Source organism: Protomyctophum bolini, assembly GCF_963924005.1.
Source record: "Protomyctophum bolini genome assembly, chromosome: 23".
Classification (NCBI taxonomy): domain Eukaryota; kingdom Metazoa; phylum Chordata; class Actinopteri; order Myctophiformes; family Myctophidae; genus Protomyctophum; species Protomyctophum bolini.
In genome coordinates, this window is record NC_137884.1 from 14,697,359 (window position 1) to 14,719,327 (window position 21,969).

At 41.9% G+C, this 21,969-nt stretch overlaps 1 protein-coding gene across 2 annotated transcripts in view; it reads left to right on the forward strand.

The window, feature by feature from the left end:
- Window positions 1-829: 829 nt before the first annotated feature.
- The window catches only part of ube2h (ubiquitin-conjugating enzyme E2H), a 40,580-nt gene continuing 19,440 nt past the window's right edge, over window positions 830-21,969 (forward strand). For both annotated transcript variants that reach the window (XM_080757582.1, XM_080757581.1), the window contains exon 1: window positions 830-1,164. In XM_080757582.1, coding sequence (XP_080613708.1) covers window positions 1,112-1,164 — 53 coding nt within the window. In that variant the 5' untranslated portion in view covers window positions 830-1,111. The remainder of the gene's footprint in view (window positions 1,165-21,969) is intronic.

Consider the following 21,969-nt stretch of genomic DNA (forward strand, 5'->3'; position numbering starts at 1 on the left):
TTTTTACCTGTGGATTTCAACAACAATGGAGGAATGGAGGGTGATTCATGGCTATATGGAAAGAGTACCACAGACGTTAAAAACAGTCTTAAGTCCAAATTTCATTCTGACCCCTCCACGAAAGGGCCTCGTTGTCCTGACCCCTTATCTATCATTTATACATTATGGATAAGGCATGACATCACAGGTAAATCCATAAACGCTTTTGGGCCTGTGGCAACCATCTCTATTTTGACGAGAACATTCGCTGAAAATAGACGATCTAGCATCAGTCTAAAGCTCACAACATGCCATGCTGCTATTTTCAGCAAACAAAAATGGTATGGGGGGAAAGAAAGGTCAAGTTGACTAATAGGGTTAAGTGCATGGTTAATGTCTGAAAATATTACATTAATCCAACTTGCAGTAAAATATGAATTTACAAAATGTAATGCTGTCAAACTATTGACACAAGATGTAATGATAATGCAAGTCTATGAAGCCATCTACAAAATGTATTAAAACATTTATTCTGCCATACAGTATGTAGTGGAGGTCGATCCCTGCTTCATCTCTCTCAGGGAATACACAATATAACACACACACACACACACACACACACACACACACACACACACACACACACACACACACACACACACTAGGCCTACACTCTGTAGTCAGTGTAGTGAGTGTGTGTGGTGTGGAAGTGCTTCGACTACAGTTTAAAGAACTCCAAGCATGGCCATTGATTCTGACGTTCCGGTCGCACATAATATGACGCCATCGGCGGAGGGATTCCAGGCTTGCTGCTTTGCTTTGCTTGTCAGACTCAGAACACAGAGGGAGAGTAGAGCTGCTTACTAGTGCTTACTGCAGACAGACAGGCAGAGAGGGACAGGAGGACACGTCTTTTTACCAGCTGTAAAGATCCTGTTTTTAAACCAAAGTCAATGTTAACGTCCGGATAGTACGGTTTTTTAAAGAAGCTAGACTAGTCTTCTAGCGTGTACGTGTAGCTGCTTATCGGGACGGGGCGAGGAGGAGTAGGAGAAGGAGAAGAAGAGGAGGAGGTCGGAGGAGGAGGAGGAGGAGGTGGAGAGAGGAGGTGTTGTGGAATATTAGCAGAAAAATGTCGTCTCCAAGTCCGGGCAAACGGCGCATGGATACCGACGTGGTGAAACTGTATCCTTTTAATATTATTATTATTATTATGGGAAAACGTCAACAACACGAGGTTGTGTTGAATGTGTTGCTTATAATAATCTCAGCTGTTCGTGTAAATGACACGTTAACCAACGTTATTGTTGGTGTCTTTTTGTTGTTATACGAACGGGGTCTTTGCTGCAGTTCAGTGGTAGCTTTCCTTTCATTGTCAGTGTGTTGGCTTTGTTTTTGTGTCCGCGCGTGTGTGTGCGTGCGTGCGTGTATGCGTGTGTGCGAGTATTTGTGTTTGTGTATGTAAACAACATTTTAGCTAGCTGTTTTTATACTCCCTATCCTGGTGGCTGGCAGGTCCTTGGTGGCTTGTAGATCTATTCTGATGGCTGTTGACAAGCGATAGTGTCCTTTCGTTGTTATGTTATTGTGGCAACTTTGCGTTGAGATCATAATGAAATCACTCCTTTTCTGTGGCCTTATTGCTTTTGGCCTTTATTGTTTCTGCTTGTCAGCTGTCCTAGCTTTGCTGTCTCTACATTACAAATGTTACTACTGTATAACTACTTCTCTACATTTCCTGGAATATCTTCGATCTTGTCCATATTTGTGTCTACCTTTAGTGTTTTATGTATTGGACACTTAATGGACACCGTTAAAGAAGTGTGGACATGTTTCATTTGTCCTGTCCAGCCTATTAGGGAAGCATTGTTTACATAACTCTAAACCTAGCTGTCTGTCTTTGTTCTGAGACTGTAACTACTGCAACAGTGATGTGCAGCTGTGTGGGTACAACACTTAGCTTAACACTTACTTAGCACCTGAAATAATCTTTCTCTGCATCTATTGGCCCTACATGAAATGCACCGCAGCAAGAAAACAATAATAATAACGATTCATAATTGTTTGTAATGGCCTTTTATAAATACACAGACATCCAAGTAAACAACTGAGCTAGCTGGCCTTGGCCAGAGCTGTATCAAAATGGCCACCTGAACGTCACACTGCATTTTCATGTTTTTGTGTGTGTAATAACAGCTACACTGTCAGATGATTGTGTTTGTTTCCCTGTTGAAAAAGTGTGAAATGTGGACTGGAGTGACATCACTGGCCCTAGCCGCTGTGTAAACACTGTATTGTTGTTTTTCACTGCAGTAGTGCTTTACTGTCACAATAATGTATTGTTGACAACAACTAGTGTATTCTCTATTCAGGACATTATTATTGTCACCATGACTGCTTTTCCTTTTGTATTCAATATGTTTTTGTTGTAGTTTATCTAGAAATGGCAGAGGAAGTAAAACAAAAAAAGATTGTGCGTGCGTGTGTTACAGCTGGATGTAATGTTCTAGAAGAGTTGTTTTGTTTTTGTGTGTGCTGAGTGGAAAGCAGCTTAATGATTGGATCCTCTGTTACTATCCGGAAACCACGCAAGGGTGTGACTTTTAAGAACAGCTGACATTTGTTTTCTTTTTTGGTCAAATATGGGGCTAAAACTGGCCTGGTCCAAAACAAACAAACAAACCAACACAAGTAATTCAAAAAGTAGCTTCATGGAAGCCAGCATACAGTAGTTGTTCAAAAGTTTTAGGACCTGGATATTTGTTTATGGAAAAACAACTTTTTTGTTAATTTGATCTGTGCATCTCGACATAATGTTGACATATCTGAACTGAAACCACAACATTTATTCTTGCCCCATGACTGAAGCTGATTTGTGACACAACAGACACACATACCTCATTTGCCCAATCAATTCTTTCCCAGTTACTACCGTACTCTGGTAGTTTGTTGGCCTACTGCCTAAAGGCATGTGTGTCAACGGCTGTTAGCTAGCAACGAGCTTGTTTGAGCAAGTAAACTGTAAAGGATTGTGAACACACACACACACACACACACACACACACACACACACACACACACACACACACACACACACACACACACACACACACACACACCTCTCAGCTGTACACCCCCACTGTCCACTGAAGCTATTAGTCAGTGACAGGCGAGAGCAGGTTTGCTGAATGCCACCTGCTCTGTTACACACACAAGGACATTTGTGTTAAAAGTTACCGTGGGTTGTTGGCGTAACATTTGAGAATCAGATTTGAAGTGTGAGCACTTGCTTTTCAATTGATTTCTATAGGCTTGAGTTTTGTCTGGGCTACATGAACAGTAAGAGAATACTGGGATTCCACAGTTAATTCAACTAATTGATTATTAAAAAAAGAATAACAGACTTTATTGATAAAATAAAATGCTGATCTAAAAGCTCACAACGGGTCACATCGTGACACTTCATGAGCTTGTCAAAAAATTATATTGCAACATTTTGTGTGGGTTTGTAGAACGACAATTTTGTGCGTTATCGTTGTACGAATACAACGGCCCTGTCTGCTGTGATGATGAGCCATCCGAGGTTCGGATCTGATTTGTGATTTTTCATCGCATCGCACACGACATGTTAACGTTTCTTCCGAAAGATAAACATCGAGAGCTTCTGCTGACATAAGCCCTTCCTTACAATAGAGGTCTCCGAGCCGGGAAAACGGAAATGAAAGTACCCATATATGGCGAAATGCCATGGCAAGCCTTACCTACCCTTTGCTGCCACCGTGAGTTAACAACCTTCTCTCTGTGCGAGAGAGTCCTCTCTCTCTCTCTATCACCACGTCTTCCCCCTGCAGCGTAACCAAAACCCAGAAACTTAACACCGGCCTTTAGACAGGAGGAGTAGCTCTTCTCTTATGGGTTGACACCGAGAGGAGAGGAGCCCGCACACACATTAATTTGCCGCGGCCACAGGAGAGCTGAGAATCTGGAGCGAGGCCCAATTGGGAATTTGTGAAACCGAATGTCAGAATGACCTCGACATGGAGACACCGCTAGACTTAAACTGTGTGTGTGTGTGTGTGTGTGTGTGTGTGTGTGTGTGTGTGTGTGTGACAGACACACAAATATTTTCAAGAGGCACGCACTGTGAAAATAGTAGATCTACAAGCTCACAACATTGAGCAGTGCGGCACTATAAATGCCTATAATTCCAATTGCCTATCAGGGAGGGAGGGAGGTCAAATGTGATTATTGTGGGTTGTTGTCGTGACCTGAAAAGTTTGGGAACCCTTGCCCTAATGGTTTCTACTTCTGGTACTCCCTTTTATCTTGTGAAATGTGGTGTATTATAATGAAATAGTCATGGAGGACAGATACGTGTAGTGTTACTACAGTGTTTGTGTGTCACACACTATCCTCACTCTTCCTCTAATGTGAAGGCTAGCTGTCTGACCCACTCCTCATTCAGAGTCAATATTAGGGACTGGTCGATATGAAATTAAAAGTTTAACCACTTTTATCAAGTATAGAGGGTTTACTTTAAGTGGTACTGAATTTGCAGCTCAACAAAAACGTCAGGATAAATTAAAATCCAATGTCCAATGTTCATCTGTCGTTTCCAATTGTGCTCATTAGAAGATTCAAGATAGTGTCACTGTGATGTAAGGGCTGGAAGACTAACAATTTCTTAATTATGATGAAGATCTATTTGTTCCCCTGGCACAAAAAGGGAAATGAATAATGACCAAAACAAAGGACACAAACAAACAGAACTAATCGGTGTTGTCTATCAGCCTAGTAATTATTATTACTTCAAACATAGGTATCCGCCCAGAATTTCCAGATAATCGGTGCATCTTTTGGTTATTTGCAAGTGTCTGAACATTGTAGGGGCGTACACCGTACATGTTGCTTTAATTTGTGAATGCTTTATTGTTCTTGGATTCAGAGAGTTCCAGGAGCAATGAGCATTACTGTAGTATTACACTCTCATCTTCTGTGGAATTTAATTGTGCTATTTTGGCTGATCATGAGCATTCAGATTTCAGAATCCATGTATTTACAAAGTATGTACTCCATTTCTGATGTCACTTTCCAACCCGGCACCTCGTTTTTTGTACAATTAATATTCGGCATGTAAAAATCAAATTTCCTTATTTGACAACCCTACTGTAACTGTAGTGTCTTGATAATTCATACACCTACCAAAATAGGTTTTTAAATAAGTACTGCTTAAAGGGATAGTTCAGATTTTTTAAACTTAAGCTGTATGAAATACTTGCCATTAATATAGTGGTTGCAACTGTATTAATTGATTGCCCAAGTCCCTTGGTGGGAGATCTGCTCTGGTTTTGGTGAAATAGTAAGTAGTTCTGGTCATTTTGTGGGGTGCACAGGGTGAGGGGGCCATGTGATAGAGGGGTCAAAGTTGAACGAAAGTTGTGCTACTATTTTAGAAATACTGTAGGTCAACAATACAAATGACGTTAGTTTTGTGGATTAATTAACTTTTACTGCGTGGCGCCAGTTCCCCCCACAAAATGACCGGAAATATTCATATTGACCAAAACCAGATCAGAACTCCCACCACGAGACTCGTATTTCATACAGCTTAAATTAAAGAAATCTGAACTATCTCTTTAACTATCCCTTTAACTCCCAAATGGTGCTGCAGACTTACAAATAAAATATTTTTTGTATGCATCACCTACTACACTGTACATTATTTTAATTATTATATTTATATGATATTATATCATAACTTTCCAGGTTTTGAAAGCTCGTAGATCTACCATTTTTTCACAGGACACTGTCGGTCATTCATTTATGAAATTCACAAAAAACAAATATAGAGATGCAACGTTTCTGCCTTGACAGTGGCAATATGGTATTACATCTGTAAAACCCGTAGTCAATTATTGACTTGGTTCTTAAATTACATTAATATTTTCGTATTTAAGAACTCGGTCAATTTGACAAAAAAAAACATGTTTTATAAGCTTCCGCTTCCATGGTAAAATATACGGGCAGATTCATTCATAACGGACAGAATGCCTTGATGATTGACCAACCAGAATGGAGTATTCAGCAGAGCGATACAATAAGTCACTATACAGCCACAGGCTAAAGGTTTAAAAATGTCCTGGCAATGAAGAATGAGCTTTGTTTGTTGTTCTGCTTTGTGAAGCTTCACTAATGAACCTTTAGCCGACTCCTCTGGTCATTGCTTTTTTGAGTGGTGCCTCCGCTCCATTACGGAGCCATGTGTGATTATGTGTACGCGTCCCGTCTCCCTGTACGAGTCCCAGCACGGAAAGCTGCAACACGATAACTCCGTCATTTCTTGACCGTTTTTGACGCAGGAAGGCGCGCCGGAACCGGGCTGCCCCCCCTGGGCACGTTCCTGGCGGTCTGGATGTTACGGGGACCCCCACACGGTAACTCATTTCTCGACCGTTTCGGATGCGGGGTGGCTCGCCGGAACCGGGCGCGTTCCTGGGGGTCTGGAATTTGCAGGGACCCCCCCGGGGAAAACCACACGGTACAGTCCCACCGCTCACTTCACACAGGTGTGATCTTTAGATTTATTTTCTCTGTGAAGGAGTTGCAAGGATGAAAGCTTGTTGCATCTAGCTCATCCTCATCATTAATGCTATCACCACCGGGTTGTCGGGTGTTTGCATGCTTCATTGGCTCGATTATCATAATAAATGGCACCAGGCAGCAGTCTTCATCACCAGATGTGGGTTTTACTGTGAGTACAGTGTATTGTGATTTGTGTGTCACTTTGTGTGCCTTAAACTGCCTTTCATGCAGAACCACGCAAGGTGACTTCCCTCATGATGTTCTGTTTTTGTTCCTACTCATAGGACAGCTTTTCTTCTTGCATTCTGAAAGTGACGGTTGAGGCAGCAGTTGGATTTCGAGGAAGTTCCTAATTTTATTTAGACCTCCACAGCGGGGGGTGTAGGACGGTAGGGGGCAAGGTCTACCTTCTTCCTGCTTATAATCCCCTCCCCTCCCCCCCCCCCCTCCCCACACACACACACACACACACACACACACACTTCACCCGCTCCTCCTGTCCAACCCTTCACCCTCCCTGAATGGAATACCAATCTCAGGCTTTATCTGCTCTCGGCCAGTAGAGTTTTCGGTCCTATTGTTGCCCCTGCGGCCTGACATCCGGACTGCATCAGCGGTGAGGGTCTTTTGTCTTGTCTGCGTTTACAGGAGCCCCCAGTGCTGTGCTCTGCTGTGCTCTCTCTCTCTCTCTCTCTCTCTCTCTCTCTGTCTCTGTCTCTCTCTGGTATAATACATAATTATGGTCTTATTTTTTTATGTAATTTTAGCTGTATTAGAAGGGTCCTACAAGTCCTTAAATTGTCACTTTAGAAATGTGAATATACTCTGTATACTACTTATACTGTATGTTGTCTGTTGAGTGAGAAAACAATGCTGCACATTATACCATCATCCTACAGTACACTGAACATGTACTACAGTATAGTATAGCCGGTAGTGGCTCAGGAGGTAGTGTGGCCTGAATATGCCTCTGTGGCAGCGCCCGCGTCTACATTTAGAGACTGGATGTCGGTCCGTTCACTCCCCTTCAGTCCACCTCTTCCGGTGGTGCATCTTTGTTTTCATTCCTCCTAACAACAAGCTCTACACGTTGCTGGCATATTCAGCTGCATCTTGAGAGATTAGTTTCGAAGCGTCCTGGAGAAAGACACTGAATTGCTCCTGATGAGCAGGTTGGTGCCGTCAAGGACAGATGAGCCATTGGGGCCTTCATCTACAAAACATTAATTGTATACGTTCATCAAATACGTGGGCCCCTCCTCTGTAATTACAGCAGTTATTATTATTACATGCAAAAGTAATAATACGTTGTCCATAACTAACTTTAGGTTACAGACTGTAAATCATGTATGATAAAATATCTACAGGTGCTTTCTTAAAACCCGAGCAGTTTGCTGTGCCCACCTGACTACCCGTGCCCGTTGTGGGTAGTGTGTGGGACTGAGGGGGGAGGAGGGGGTCCCAAAAAGATGATGGGCCCAGGGGCTCGCGCGGGGGTTAATCCGGCCTCCTTGGGTTAGGTTAACCCTAACCTAACCTTTCCCCCACGTCGGTATGTGACTGGTGGTAACATTGTGTATACAGTATACATGTAGGCTGGTGGTAACATCAAACACGTAGGCTAGGATACATGCATGTAGGTTGTATTTTCTAAACTGGACCATTGTCTGGTTCTGACGGACTGGTAGTGTGTGCAGGCTGGGTGGTGTGTGATAATCCGGTTGAATATTCCTTTGGTACGGCAACTGCGGCGGTGGGCCCGGGAGAATAACAACGCGACACGAGACAGTATCACGCTAAAGGTTCACAAAGTTTATTACACAAATAGGAACATATATAGTGCTGGGTCATAATGACTTGACAATGAGACAAAGTATATGAGACAAAGTATCGTGACTAATGCAGCAAGGCTGACCTTGGTGGCGCTGAGATGTCTCTCGTAGCCTATCTATAAAGTAGGCTACAGTTCAGGCAGTACACCATACATATCAACTATTATCAAGTACACTGTATCTCAAGTTCAAGTACACAGACTTAGATGTACATGGGCAACTCATAATATAACAGTAGGCAGCCGTGTAACTAGACGTCAGTAGGCCCCCACGCAGGCTGGTCAGTGGGGGCCAGTTCCAGCCTACATTGTAGGCTAATGGCACACAGTACATAGGGTAGCTAGTGGTATTGTTAATAGATACATGGACGGACGCTATATTTATACACTTGCAGAATACGGCTAACTTGATATCAACTCTCTCAGCCTCTCTTTTATATATTACAATTAGACGAGCTGTTGACGATGGAGACAAAGTCAAGTTAAATAGAGAGGCTACACAGTAAATATCCTCCCGGATAGATTGTTACACCCTGATAGTTAAATGAGCCTCTTCTCTGTGTGAGTAGGTACTGTACACTGTACAGGCCTGCATGATGCAGGCTCATTTAAAGGACAAACTGACAGTGAACTTGAATGTCGCATATCATATTTTGGGTCATGGCAATCTTGATTTTAGGTTAATATTTAACCCGTGTTGAGAGTTCAAAGTTAAACACAACCTCTGGCCATCTAGTATAAAGCCCACATATGGACTAAATGGCTGCATTGCTTTTCTGCATTTCACTATTATTATAGTTGGAGGATAGTGCATTGTTCTTACTGTCGAGCAGAAACCTCATCTCCATATTCTAACTTTTTTTTATTATTATTTTATTAATGCCCTACTAGCCTACTTGATCATACTACAGCGTCTCACAAAAGTATAGATGATCGAACAGTTGTGGTCATGCTGTGTGAAGTTTCGACAGAGATGATATGACAGTGTTTCCCTTATATTGTGCGGTGGGCCACCACGCAATCATGACCAGCCAGACAGCCACCTCAGTATGATTTCTTTTTTTAGTAGGCGGCCGCAAAAAAAGACAAATTACCTGCAAAATAAATCACAAACATTTTGCGTGCGCATGTGCATGGTTCTGACGTGAAAGCTCCCCCCACACTATCGGCTTCTGGCTAGGGGAAACACTGTATGGGCATGATAATTTCCAATAAATATTAACAGTCAAGTATCCTAGTAAGCATACAAGCGTTGACCGCTAGGCTCAAAGTGTAATGTGTTATCGTTCACAAAGCGCTGTTAGCTTGAAACTCTGTTCTTGTTGGCAATGCATCATACAGCCTTTTGAATTGCATTTGTTACGGTCCTTTTCTTTGTTTTTCAGTGTGCAGGAACCTTTACTGTACTATTTACATTATTATTTCACTAACTTGTAGCTGCACTTTAACAATTATTAATATACATTTTTATTTATTATTCCTAGATCATTGGTTCACAACATTTTTTATTTCAAGTTCCCCTAGCCTAGCCATTTGCTTTAGTCAGAGGATATTAATACAATCTGGGAATAAAGAATTTTCTTCACCAATGTGTTTGTAAAGGTGTCTACTAACATATCCCACATTGGTTTCTATTCAGCCACCCTAGGGGAATCTCTGACAGCTGCTGGAAGTTGGGGTACCATTAACAACCAATATAAGGCCAAATGTTCTAAATTTAATTTTACTTCAGTAGCATGTGATGTGTCAAACTATAGGGTTAGGTTTTCATGATTCTGAACACATTTCAAGCATTAGTTTTGCACATAAAACACTCATATCCACTTCCTGAACTCATCACATTTGTGGCTATGGCAACAACGGCTATGGCCGTTCAATGTGGGATATGTTTAGTAGACACCTTTACAAACACATTGGTGAAGACATTTGTCGGTAAGAAATGTATTCCCAGATTTGACATTATTCTGACAATTTACTCTGACTAGTTCCATTTGTACACTGAGAGTTTCAGCCCTCGAGCCCTGTAATGTCAGAGACACTGTCCTAGATTCTTTAGATTCTTCGGATCGGTACTTGGTATCGACCGACACCACAAGTTATGGGGATCGGAATAGATGGTAATGGTATCGGACTCGGTAGTGGAACCCTGAGAGTTACAGACCTGTAAGCTAGGGTCCATACTCCATATATGGTTTGGCAAATAACAAATGTCATTGTGAAGGCTTATGTACGTCACCCTTAACTAACTCACTCTTCTCAAAGTGTATCAGTTAATAAGAGTAGCCTAGCTCCTATCCACACCCTGTGCATATTGTCCTATCTGACTATGTGCCTTTATGCCAGTCTCATCTGTATCAGCATGATAAGTGTGTGTGTGTGTGTGTGTGTGTGTGTGTGTGTGTGTGTGTGTGTGTGTGTGTGTGTGTGTGTGTGTGTGAGTGACAGGGTTCCCCAATAGGTGGCCCGCGGGTCATTTACGGCCCACGAGGTGCCCCCTTGTGGCCCCTGGAAGAAGTTTAAAAAAATAGGGCTAATAAAAGTTACAGGTATGGTGTGTGCAATATGATGTGTGAGATTACCATAATGACAGTAATCCTATCATATTCAAGGGCGTTTGGCCCTTGAATATTTACTAATAATAAATAAATAAAAGTTATAATAAATTGAGGTAAAATTATGAGAATCACTGCTAGAGCCCTGCCATATCTTTTCAAATGGCGTCTTGCCCTGAAAATTAATTAATTTGACACTCAAGAGTTAAAGATCTATAAGGGTTCATTTGGTTACCAACTCTCCATCATTTAGCTGGGGACCACCTGGAACCCCCTCAAGGACCACTGGTTGAGAACCACTGTTCGACATCTAGTCTAAGCTTAATTAAGAAATAAATACCTAAATTTTCCGCGCGTGCGGACACAGACCTCAACCTGGTACCCTAGTCAAAATATGGCCCTCGGGGAAAATTAATTTGGGAACCCTGATGTGAGGTCAAAACAAGTCACCTAGCATGTGATATGAACCAATAAGATACATAGCGCCTGGTGACTGTGCGTGCGTGGCTCAACCGCTCAAGCCGCGACATGCCCCTCACTGCCGTGTGTGTGTGTGTGTGTGTGTGTGTGTGTGTGTGTGTGTGTGTGTGCGCGCGGCTGTCCATTTTGAACGTGTGTATCGCCAATTTGAGATTTGTAGTGAATGCAGCATTTTAACAACCCAAACACATACATACACACTCTTATGGGGGTCCGTCCCTGGCCCAAAAGTTCAGTTGGGTGCTCTGGTGTGATGTGATCTGATCCCCCAGAAAGAGGACAAAGAAGAACTGAATCCCCCTGCATTGTGCTGCAATGCTCTCATTCAGCGGCTAGCTGCCATACCATGTACTGTAGGCAGCCATGTCTCCTGGTCCTGTCCTGCACTGCTGCTTGTATGTGACTCACGCAGCTAAATAAAGGCTTTATGCTACGACGTGATTATGATGCTGCTGCTTGTCCGTGTGCATGTCGTCGACAGAGTAGTGCTGAGCTGTGTGCTTTTTGTACTGTACCACGGGTTGTTGATCTCTGGAGTCGCCTGAGGAAATCTAGCACTTTATTGTCCCGGTGCATCTGAGGACATTGTGCATGTCTTTGTCCGATGTAGGCAGGCGGTGTCCTCGCTGCTTACATTATTGTGTGTAGGCTCAGCTCAGGGTGCATCTTGGGTATAGGGCTGTCCTGAATCTGACATTTTAGACGACGATTCATTGTCGTACTCGTACTGTACAAATAATTCTGATTTGTGATTTAATTGTGGTTGACCATTGGAACATGTATATTACATTTTTCCTTTTTAGACTTATACAACGAATGGTGTGTTGTTCATAGGCTCATGTCAAGTGTGTGTGTGTGTGTGTGTGTGTGTGTGTGTGTGTGTGTGTGTGTGTGTGTGTGTGGGGGTGCTCATGTTTATGATATTGTTGTAACTTGTAGGGCAGAAACCTATTTTAACTTAATTTAGTAAATCGATTTCCTACTTCATCTCAAAAGTATCTACATGCGCGTCAAGCTTAGTAGATCTGCTACTTTTGCTATTTTTTGGTTTCCACCCAACAGACAATATATTTGATTTGATATTGTTTGTATCTCTGGGACCCCTGTCTACAACACTGTAAGACCCTCTGCTAATTTAACTCTGGGAGTAGGAAAACCCCTTAAGGGTCATTTGGTTCATAACTATCAATCAATTAGCCGGCGAGCCTCCTGGAAACACCATCAAGGACCGCTGGGGGGAGGGGGGCATTGGTCCCTGTTCCCCACATTGAGAACCAGAATTAGGGGCGCCACACAACCCCCCCCCCCCCCCCCCCCCTGGCCTGCCTTATCAGATGAATTGTTGGTTCCACCCTCAGAATGGAAGCCAGAGACTATTCATTACACTGTGTGTGTGTGTGTGTGTGTGTGTGTGTGTGTGTGTGTGTGTGTGTGTGTGTTGCGCGCGACGTGCGTTCAGTTACTTTATTTGAGAGCTAGAAGGAATTTTCATTTGGATTTTCAGTGAGTCACACACAACACAGGCCTTCATTGATATGTAAAACATGCTGGGAGAGACTCTTTGCTTTCACAGGCTGTACATGATGCTATAACAGCCGGCCTGCTCGCACTGTCTGAACACAGCTTTATAGTCAACTACCACCCTCTGAGCCACATGTCGTCGCTGTCGGGCAGAAACCTCTTATCTCCATATTCATACTGTTTGTGTTTTTACATAAATTAAGTATGGACGGAACGCGCTACTTGTGTCACACAAAAGCATCGCGCTGCGTTTCGTGCTCGCAGATCTGCTACTTTTGAAATTGAATCCCGAAAAGTAACAGTTTTGGACATATGAGGTTTCCACCCAACAGAGACGATCATTCTACATCTACGTGCGTGCATGTGTGTGTCCTGAAACACCCACAATGTGCGGTGATGTGTGGTAAGCAAGCAAATCATATCTGCACAGGAAACGGTTCTGATCTGTAACACTGCACACACTTTGCCAAATTGAACGTAAGTTGGAAATTTGCTACGTGCAGCCAAAATGTGGTCTGTTCACGCAGGTGACCCAGTGGCCAATCTGGGAACCCATCGGCAAAAAAAAAGAAAACGGTTGCTGTTTGTTTCCTTTGAATTTGCCTGTGAGGGAAGGCCCTAGTTAGTAGAATGCTTTTCCTGTGGTGTGCCTGTGTTTTCATTCCCACTATCAACAGTGTATACACATTCTGAATGGCCTTGCTGACAGATTCGGTAGCGCAGCACAGAATCTGTTCTTGAGAGATTACCCAGTGGCCAACGACAGCTACCTGATGCTGATTGACAGTGTAGAATTGCTGTCATGGCGGTGGAAGAGCAAGCATTGTGCGCTGACAACTGCACCTGACCGTATACTGTAATTAATCACAGTGGCTAGGAATTTCTAGCAATGGACTCCAGAGAGAGAACCAAACTTGAAAAATGTGTCCACAAAAATGTGTCCCGACCCAGTATTCGCAAAACAGTGGCCTATTGACCTTATTCATACCACTGCCATCCTGCCAGCAAAGTCATAACGAGGTGCAATTTCCCATTGACGGCACTAAATTCGCCAACATTGCAGCTCTACGAAAAGCTTAAGTGTTTGTTTAATAGAAAGTGTCAGAGTTTGGAAGCACTCGTTATCAGTAAAGCAACCTCCTGCTGCCTCCTGCATTATGTGCAAATTCAAAACAGGTGGCACACATGTATGGGCTGTTGAGTGATATTCAACCAGCACCTCAAAACTCCCAACAGTAGCCCATAACATATCTACAGTGGATGTTTATGAAACAAACACTTTGCAGATTGAAAGAGGATTCAAGCTCTCCGTACAGCTGCAATGTTGGTGAGTTTGACGTTATTAATCAGATAGGACTTTTTTGTTTGGAAGATGGCCGCGGTCTGCATATGGTCAGTAGTGTCTAAAATTCAGTGGCACAAGTGCTTTGCTAGAGGCCGGCACATGGTCCTCCTCCTCCTCCCCTGAGGCGTGCACAGGAGAAAGGGGAAGTGGTAACAGCTGGTGTTGGGGCTGCTGCTGCTATCCTACTGGTCCACCTGCATTCACTTATCAAGCCAAGCCATACCTGGCCAAGCATAGACAGCCAGGGCTTAACCAGTCTTAAAGGACCACTTTGCCCCTTTTCAACTAGTGGTCCTCACTAATGTTCACGATAAAATAGCACAACGTTTTTTTTTCTCGGTCTGTGTCTCATGGGAGGGCTGTGGGAAGTTCAGAAACCCGTCCACCAGTGACATAATCGATGGGGAATCCATGCTAATAGAAATTGCAGGCTTTCTATTCCTGAAAAGTTGCAATGCGATAATGGAAAGCCATCGTTCTCACGATAATAAAAATCGAAAAATATACTGTATGTATATATATATATATATTTAATCCTAAAAGAATCTGCCGTAAAAGAATATATTTATTATTTTGTCATGAACATTAGTGAGGACCAATTATATGAAGATAAGTTGAAAAGTGGTGAAGTGGTTCTTTAATTCCATCTAAAACTATGACGAACCCACTGACAAACAAAATACAATCTTAATAAAAACGTATCTACTAAAACAAATACAAACTAGACCAAGCATGTTAGGACTACTAATACTAGTGGAGAAGAGATCTAGGGGAACTAAGACAAGTCATTTTATGCTTGGTTGTCACGCTCTGAAAATAGCTGATCTGCAAGCTCACAGCGTGACACGTTGTGAGCTTGTAAATCGGCTGTTTTCGGCATGCACCAAAGCATAAATCAGGCATTATACGTACAGACACACACACAGAGACTTGGTGCATTTATATAGTTAGATTATCGGGATAATCAAAACATGCTTAAAACTAAAATGCTCCACTTGAAACCCCAGGCCGGCCGGGATCCCTATATTTTTGGGGGAGGAGACACGCACCAAATATAGCTGATCTACAAGCTGGTAGAAGCTTGTAGATCTGTTAATTTTGCTGAATCGATTTGTGTTGAGTGAAGAAATGCAGGTCACAAATGCACTCTTTACATGTCCGTTTTATCAGGGTTTTTGTGGTGCTGAATTTGCAGCTCAACGAAAGCTAATTCATTCTAGTGTAACGATTAATTAAAATCTCGACACAATTATTGTGAACGTTCTTTTTGTCACAACAAACGATAACATCCCTAATAGTCTTACTGTGAAGCTGTGTGGGACAGACCCCACTGGGACGGACCCTCTCGTTCAATAAGAACCTAGAATGATGAATGGGTACTAATTTACCAAAGGAGAGCTAACGGTGGAAGAAGGGGAAAAACAAGAGTGAGAATGAGAGAGTGTGTTGCAGTGGGTCAGAGGGGTTGGCTGCCAATGGCTCGCTGTTTGTTTGTTTGTTTGTTTCATGGAGCTGATTTAATTTAATCACTGCAACTGCCTTTCAGGCTCTCTTTCTGGCTGCCTTTCTCGCTTTTCGCCACCCCGCTCTTTTATCTCTCTCTCTCTCTCTCTCTGTGTGTGTGTGTGTGTGTGTCTCTCTGTCTTTGTCTCTCTCCTTCTTTGTACACATTTCGCGGGACAGGGTACCCCCCCCACACACAATATTTATATATGATCTCCTTACTACACAACAATGGGACGTGGTGTTTACATAATGCACACTGTATGTGCATCCTTCCACTTGCGTCATCTCTCTCAATAACAGAGCGGGCATTGAGCTTATCAAATGTCATAAAGGGAAGCAGAAAGCACTTCATTGAGACTACTCTCATCAAAGATGGTTAATTTAGAAGGATAGACCATCCCAATTGGAGCCACTAGAGGCGAAATGGAACACAAACAAGTCTAAACGGTCTCCTAAGTCGGCGCCAGTGTCTGACGGAAAATCTCATGAACGTCCTTATGTTTACTGGTGCTAGATCCCACGAGAGTGTGTTGTTGCTGGGACAGAGAAAGGTTTATAATTAAGTAGATTTTATCCTGATTTGTCTCTTTAAAAAAAAAAACGGTTTTAAAGGAGAATTCCATGCTAGAAGGCTTTCTTACCTTTTATTTGTAGTTGTTACGTCCCCACCAAAGAGGTCCAGGTGTTATTTTGTGCAAAAGCGCATTATTGGCAATTTCCCCTACCATAAGCCCTCAATGAATTGCATTGAATTGAATGGGGCTATGGGGTGTTATGCTAATTCACTTATTTCCATCGCTCAAAAATCTATACTTTTTGTATATATCCTCTCTTCATAATGTAAATAGTATCCCAAGAGGCACACTTTACTACTTATTCCGATGGAAATAAGCGAATTAGCACAACAACCCAACCCCATTGAGGACTTATTAGGGGAAATAGCCAATAATGCACATTTGCACAAAATAACACCTGGATCTCTTTGTTGGCGACGTAACAACTACAAATAAAGGTAAGAAAGCCTTCTAGCATGGAATCCTCCTATTCTGTGGCTGGCGACAATCAGGTCCAATATTTAGTTCAGTGACCATGGGATAGGACAAAAAATGGTTCAGAAGCTGTGTCCATGGGCGAATGCAATAGGATATAGTATTATGCAATGGCATAAAGGCAAGTGCAATAGTATATAGTATACTGATGATGAATTGCACATGAACTTCGGACTCTGTTCCATCTATTTAAATTTGTGATTGGTGTATTTTAATACTATTTTAACGGTGCATTAGGATACTTATTAATGGATTGAGATGACTTGACTGGACTGGACTATGACGGACTAACAGTTTTATGCCCCATCAGTGTTTATTTTTCTTTGTCCTTTCTGTTCTCTCTGTTGATACTGTTATATGTTATGGTTGCACTAAACGGAATTGCGTTGTATGTCTCATACAGTGACAATAAAGATCTTATCTTATCGATTATTTCACATCAATTTATTTGGTGATGTCTCATTCATACAGGTGGATGATTTGTCGTGAAAAATCGACCTAGTTTCGAAACATTCACATATCTTTATCGTTCTGTGTGTTACACTCCTAACAAACAGCAGTTTAAAATTAATGTGACTTAATCGCACTGGTGTGTACAGACCATAATCCTTCATGTTTTAGTACTCTTTCAGGCTGTGTGTGTGAGTGTGTGTGTGTGTTTCTTTGAGTAGAGGAAATATACTCGTCTGTCTATCTCGCCCTGAGGACTCTTGCTACATTTCCTGCCTTTCATCTGCAAGGTCTTTGATTCTGCTGCTTCCCAGCTAGGCTGCAGTGAGGAGGTTGTGTGCACCATGTGCATGTGTTGAAACGTCTTGCCTCTAATGGCAGCAGTGACACCCTTTCAATGTACTGTAACTGTACATATTGCCTCATTTGACAGTTTTTCAATCTCATAATCTATTGCCTAAGTTGCAATCAGTTAACTTATTTGACACTTTTTAAAGGTCAGGTCTTTTATGCATTATAATCGCATTTATAATGGTCTTATAAGGTGCATTATAACACTAACACTCGTTATAGATGTTTATAATCATGTATTACGGCTTATAACAGCGTGTTATATATAACGTATTATTATAAGTGCTGGTCATAATGCATTATAAGCTCAGTGGAACAGCACATAGCAATCGCAATCAATCGACTATTAATGAATGCGTTGTTAATCGTTAATTCTCCTCATCTGCGGATATTTGCGGATATAACTTCACGTCTGCACCTGTGCATCTCTAGTGTACAACAGACCATCAGTGTCCAAGTCAGACACACCAACAAATAAGAATGGTCTCTGCTTGTTGCTAACATACCTATGCAATGGCAAAACATGCACGCCGGCAGCAGCATGATCTTAATCCATTTTGGGTCGGGAACACCTTTTGGTGTTAGCATTATGTCATGCTTTAGCTATTAAAAATAGCAGATCTACAAGCTCATAGCGCGCCACCGAGTGGCGCGCTACGAGTGGCGCGCTACGAGCTTGTAGGTCTGCTTTTTTTGAAAAATCGAAGAACGACTGACATAGAAACATAGCTTTTTCAGAAAACTGTCGGGATGTAGGTAATTGGACGAACAGACAGTGGCATTGGTGGCTAAATGTTTACCTGAACCAGTTTACAGACTGCCTGCTGTCAGTGGCCACGACAGTAGTAGCCCTGTCCCCTCTATCCAATGACAGCGACTAGTGCTGCCAGAATTGGCCAAAAATGAATATTCGGATATTCCTTTTAAAACGCCACATGTATTTGAACAATTTTCGAATGATTTCGAATGTCGAATGTATATGATTTTAATATGAATATGATATGAATATTGTAGAATAATATGCTGTAAAACGTTCTCTTTCTTTATCTATATGGTCCGGTCCTGTATGGGCTGTGGTTGGTGCTGCACTAACACTGACTAGAGTGCCCATAGTGATTTAAATCATATAGAACACACAGGCCGAGTCATAACTTTGGTCGGCTGGCAGAGTTGTCTTCTTTTCTGCTGTGTTGTGTGTCGCTCACTCTCGTGCTTGCGCTCTTGCTTGCTCTCTCTCTCTCTCTCTCTCGCTCTCTCTATCCCCATATCTGCCCCAGACACTTCAACTTGAAAGGTTTGAGTAGAAGCTAGATGATGAACTGTCAGATGATCAGTGAAATGATGCAAGCTGAAGACGAGAACCAAGGAGTCGATTAGACTAGCTTCTTTTTTTGCTTTGGTGTCTATTAATCAGCGTGAAATTAACAGAAGGTATGGATAGAGCTGTCACAATTATGAAATTGTACTTGACGATTTCTCACTGTTTTTGGAACAATTTGACAAATAACATGAATATTAAATATACAAAGAAATTACTGACATATTTAATCATTTTATACTTTAAAAAAAAATGTAATAATGTAAAACACAATCAGAGATAGCTGATCTACAAGGTTACGGTGTCACTTTGTGACGCGCTTTTGCAAAGTTTCAGTGATTATCCCAAATAATTGTGGTTATGTAATCATTGATTTCAGAGCCTTTTCACAGCTCAATATCTCCGAAGAGGGAAACATTCAAGCGGTTGTTTGACACGGTGGTGTTTATGATCGACCATCATGTTTGTTTTCCCTACTTAGCTGCTCCCGTCTGGCCGTCTGGTCGAGTTATTTCGAGCCTGGGTCAGATGGGGATATTGGTCTGAATGTGGCCAGAAGGGAAACCAAACCAGCTGCAAACACCACACCCATAAAAGAAAAGAACACCATTTCTGCGTCAAAAGTAATCATCAAGGCAAAACAAATTGCCGGCTCTCGGGTACCGGGCTCGGCCTGAAAAGGTTGAGAACAAACTGCTATAGATGCGCTTTATCCAGGCTGGAATCGGACGCAATGTCATAATTATGCAGGAACGCAATTATGGCTAGTTGTACATTTCCCATCATGTTCGTTCACACACATTGTGGAAAGATTTTGTCTTGTAGATGGAACAACACACCTTCATTCTAAAAACGAAAATTAGCCTTTCATAGCCTCATAATAATAACACCCATGTTTAACTGTCAACCACCTTTTGTCCTCCTATTTAGACCAAACTGCATATTTGAGAGAGGTAGGCTTTGATTACAGTAAATCACAATGTAAACAAAGGTATAGTCGTGAGAGCAGCATGAGTCATGCGTCGGTCAGTGTTGCCATGTCTGCTTAAGCGACTTTGGCTGCCTTGTTTTTCTGTAAAGTGACTTTCCTAATGTGGCTTAAACCAGTGGTTCTCAAACATTTTCATGTCGGGCACCCACAAATGAATGTATCTGTCCACCTCTAGGTGCCACATTTGTGTTTTTATCTTTCAGATGTTTGACTTTTTGTTTTTGCTTCAAGATTTTCTTTTGAAAATAGCACAGCAGTGAGCTTGTAATTCGGCTATTTTCAAATAGCATAATGTGTATATAGGTTCAAAATGCTCCTGTGGCCTATATAGTTGCTTCTTTTGGGCTGTTTTTCTTAGACCTGGTTGTTTATTTCTCTCACAAAATCTGGCAACATTGGCTTCAGGTTTTTAAATAAATCATGGGTGCTTTTCAAGGAGACATGGATCTGGATGTGAGGCTGTGTGTATCAGATTATGTGTGCGTAAAGGGATATGATTGACCTAATGCTGTCCAGTGTGTCCACAGATTATGAGTCTGCTAATCCTACAGTAGGTGTAGGGAAGGATTCACCCGACAGACAGATTGACACTAGAAAGAGTCTAATGATACAATTTTACAATGTACATTTTAGGCATTTATCAGACGCTCATAATCAAGAGAGTAAGCAAGGAAAACATGCATAGAAATAGTAAATATGTAAAATATAATACAAATAAAATATTGACTACACTATACTACAAACTACACTATAGGATGCCAGTTCAACAAATGAACCAAGCATACCAGGAAACTGTACATAACATGCTATCTAAATTATCGTACATTTTAAACTTTGCATAAGCCTTCAGGGTCGTCAAAGCTAGAGTTAGCATAAAGTTAACTTTATGCAAACTCTGGCATTTTATGACAAAATTTGTCTTAATTCAGTTTTTTACAGTCTGACAATCGCACGATGTTACGTACATACTATACTTCTGTACACGATGTATAATGCGTGATTTCTTTCTACGTCCGAGTATAGACATGGTAACGCCCCGCCTTCCTCTGATTGGCCTACCGACACTGCCCGTCTTGCCTGTCCTCCGAGATGCAAGGGTACTCCGTGGTGGGAAATAATAAAGTACAAGAGAATGTCAACACGTGACAGTAACTTGTAACTATTTTCTATTTGTAACTAATTTTTGTAGAAGAGCTCCCGACCGGATCATACAGACTTTTGAAACAGAGACCAGGCTTTCCTCCGAGGTGGTGGAAAGCCTGGCGAGGCGAGGTTACATGCTGGATAGTCTGCCGGAAGGTTTTCTTTTTGCAGATAAGCAAGCATGGGATGGGACCGAGGCTACGAGGCTACTCCGTGGTGGGAAATAAATTAAAAATACAAATACGATATAATACAAGAGAATGACAGCTTGGCACGCGCAACAGTAACTTTTATTTTTGTAGAAGAGGCAAACTAATATTGTTTATGCCGTTGGCCTGTTTATTTGTATATATTACATACAGTACAATACATTTTTGAATTGTAAAAAGGTGTCTTTTCCCTTGATCTTTATCTTTTTAGTATTAGTTTACTATAATTAGATTAATAGTTTAACCCATTCTGACCTGAGATCAGATTCATACGAGGTTTCCACTGGGACACACACTGGTCTGATTAACCCGTTCTGACCTGAGATCAGATTCTAAAAATGTCAGTCGTTCTTCGATTTTTTCAAAAATAGCAGACCTACAAGCTCGTAGCGCGCCACTCGGTGGCGCGCTATGAGCTTGTAGATCTGCTATTTTTCAATAGCTAAAGCATAACATGATGCCGACACCAAAACGGGTTCCCGGTCAGAATGGGTTAATACACGATAATCAACACTAACACTTTAATTTAGAACACAGCCAAATCAGTTGTTCACTCTATTATTCAATCAAAGCAAATGGTACAAACAATATTGGTTTGCCTCTTCTACAAAAATGAAGTGTCGGTACTCTGTAGGCCAATCAGAGGCAGGCGGCGCGTTACC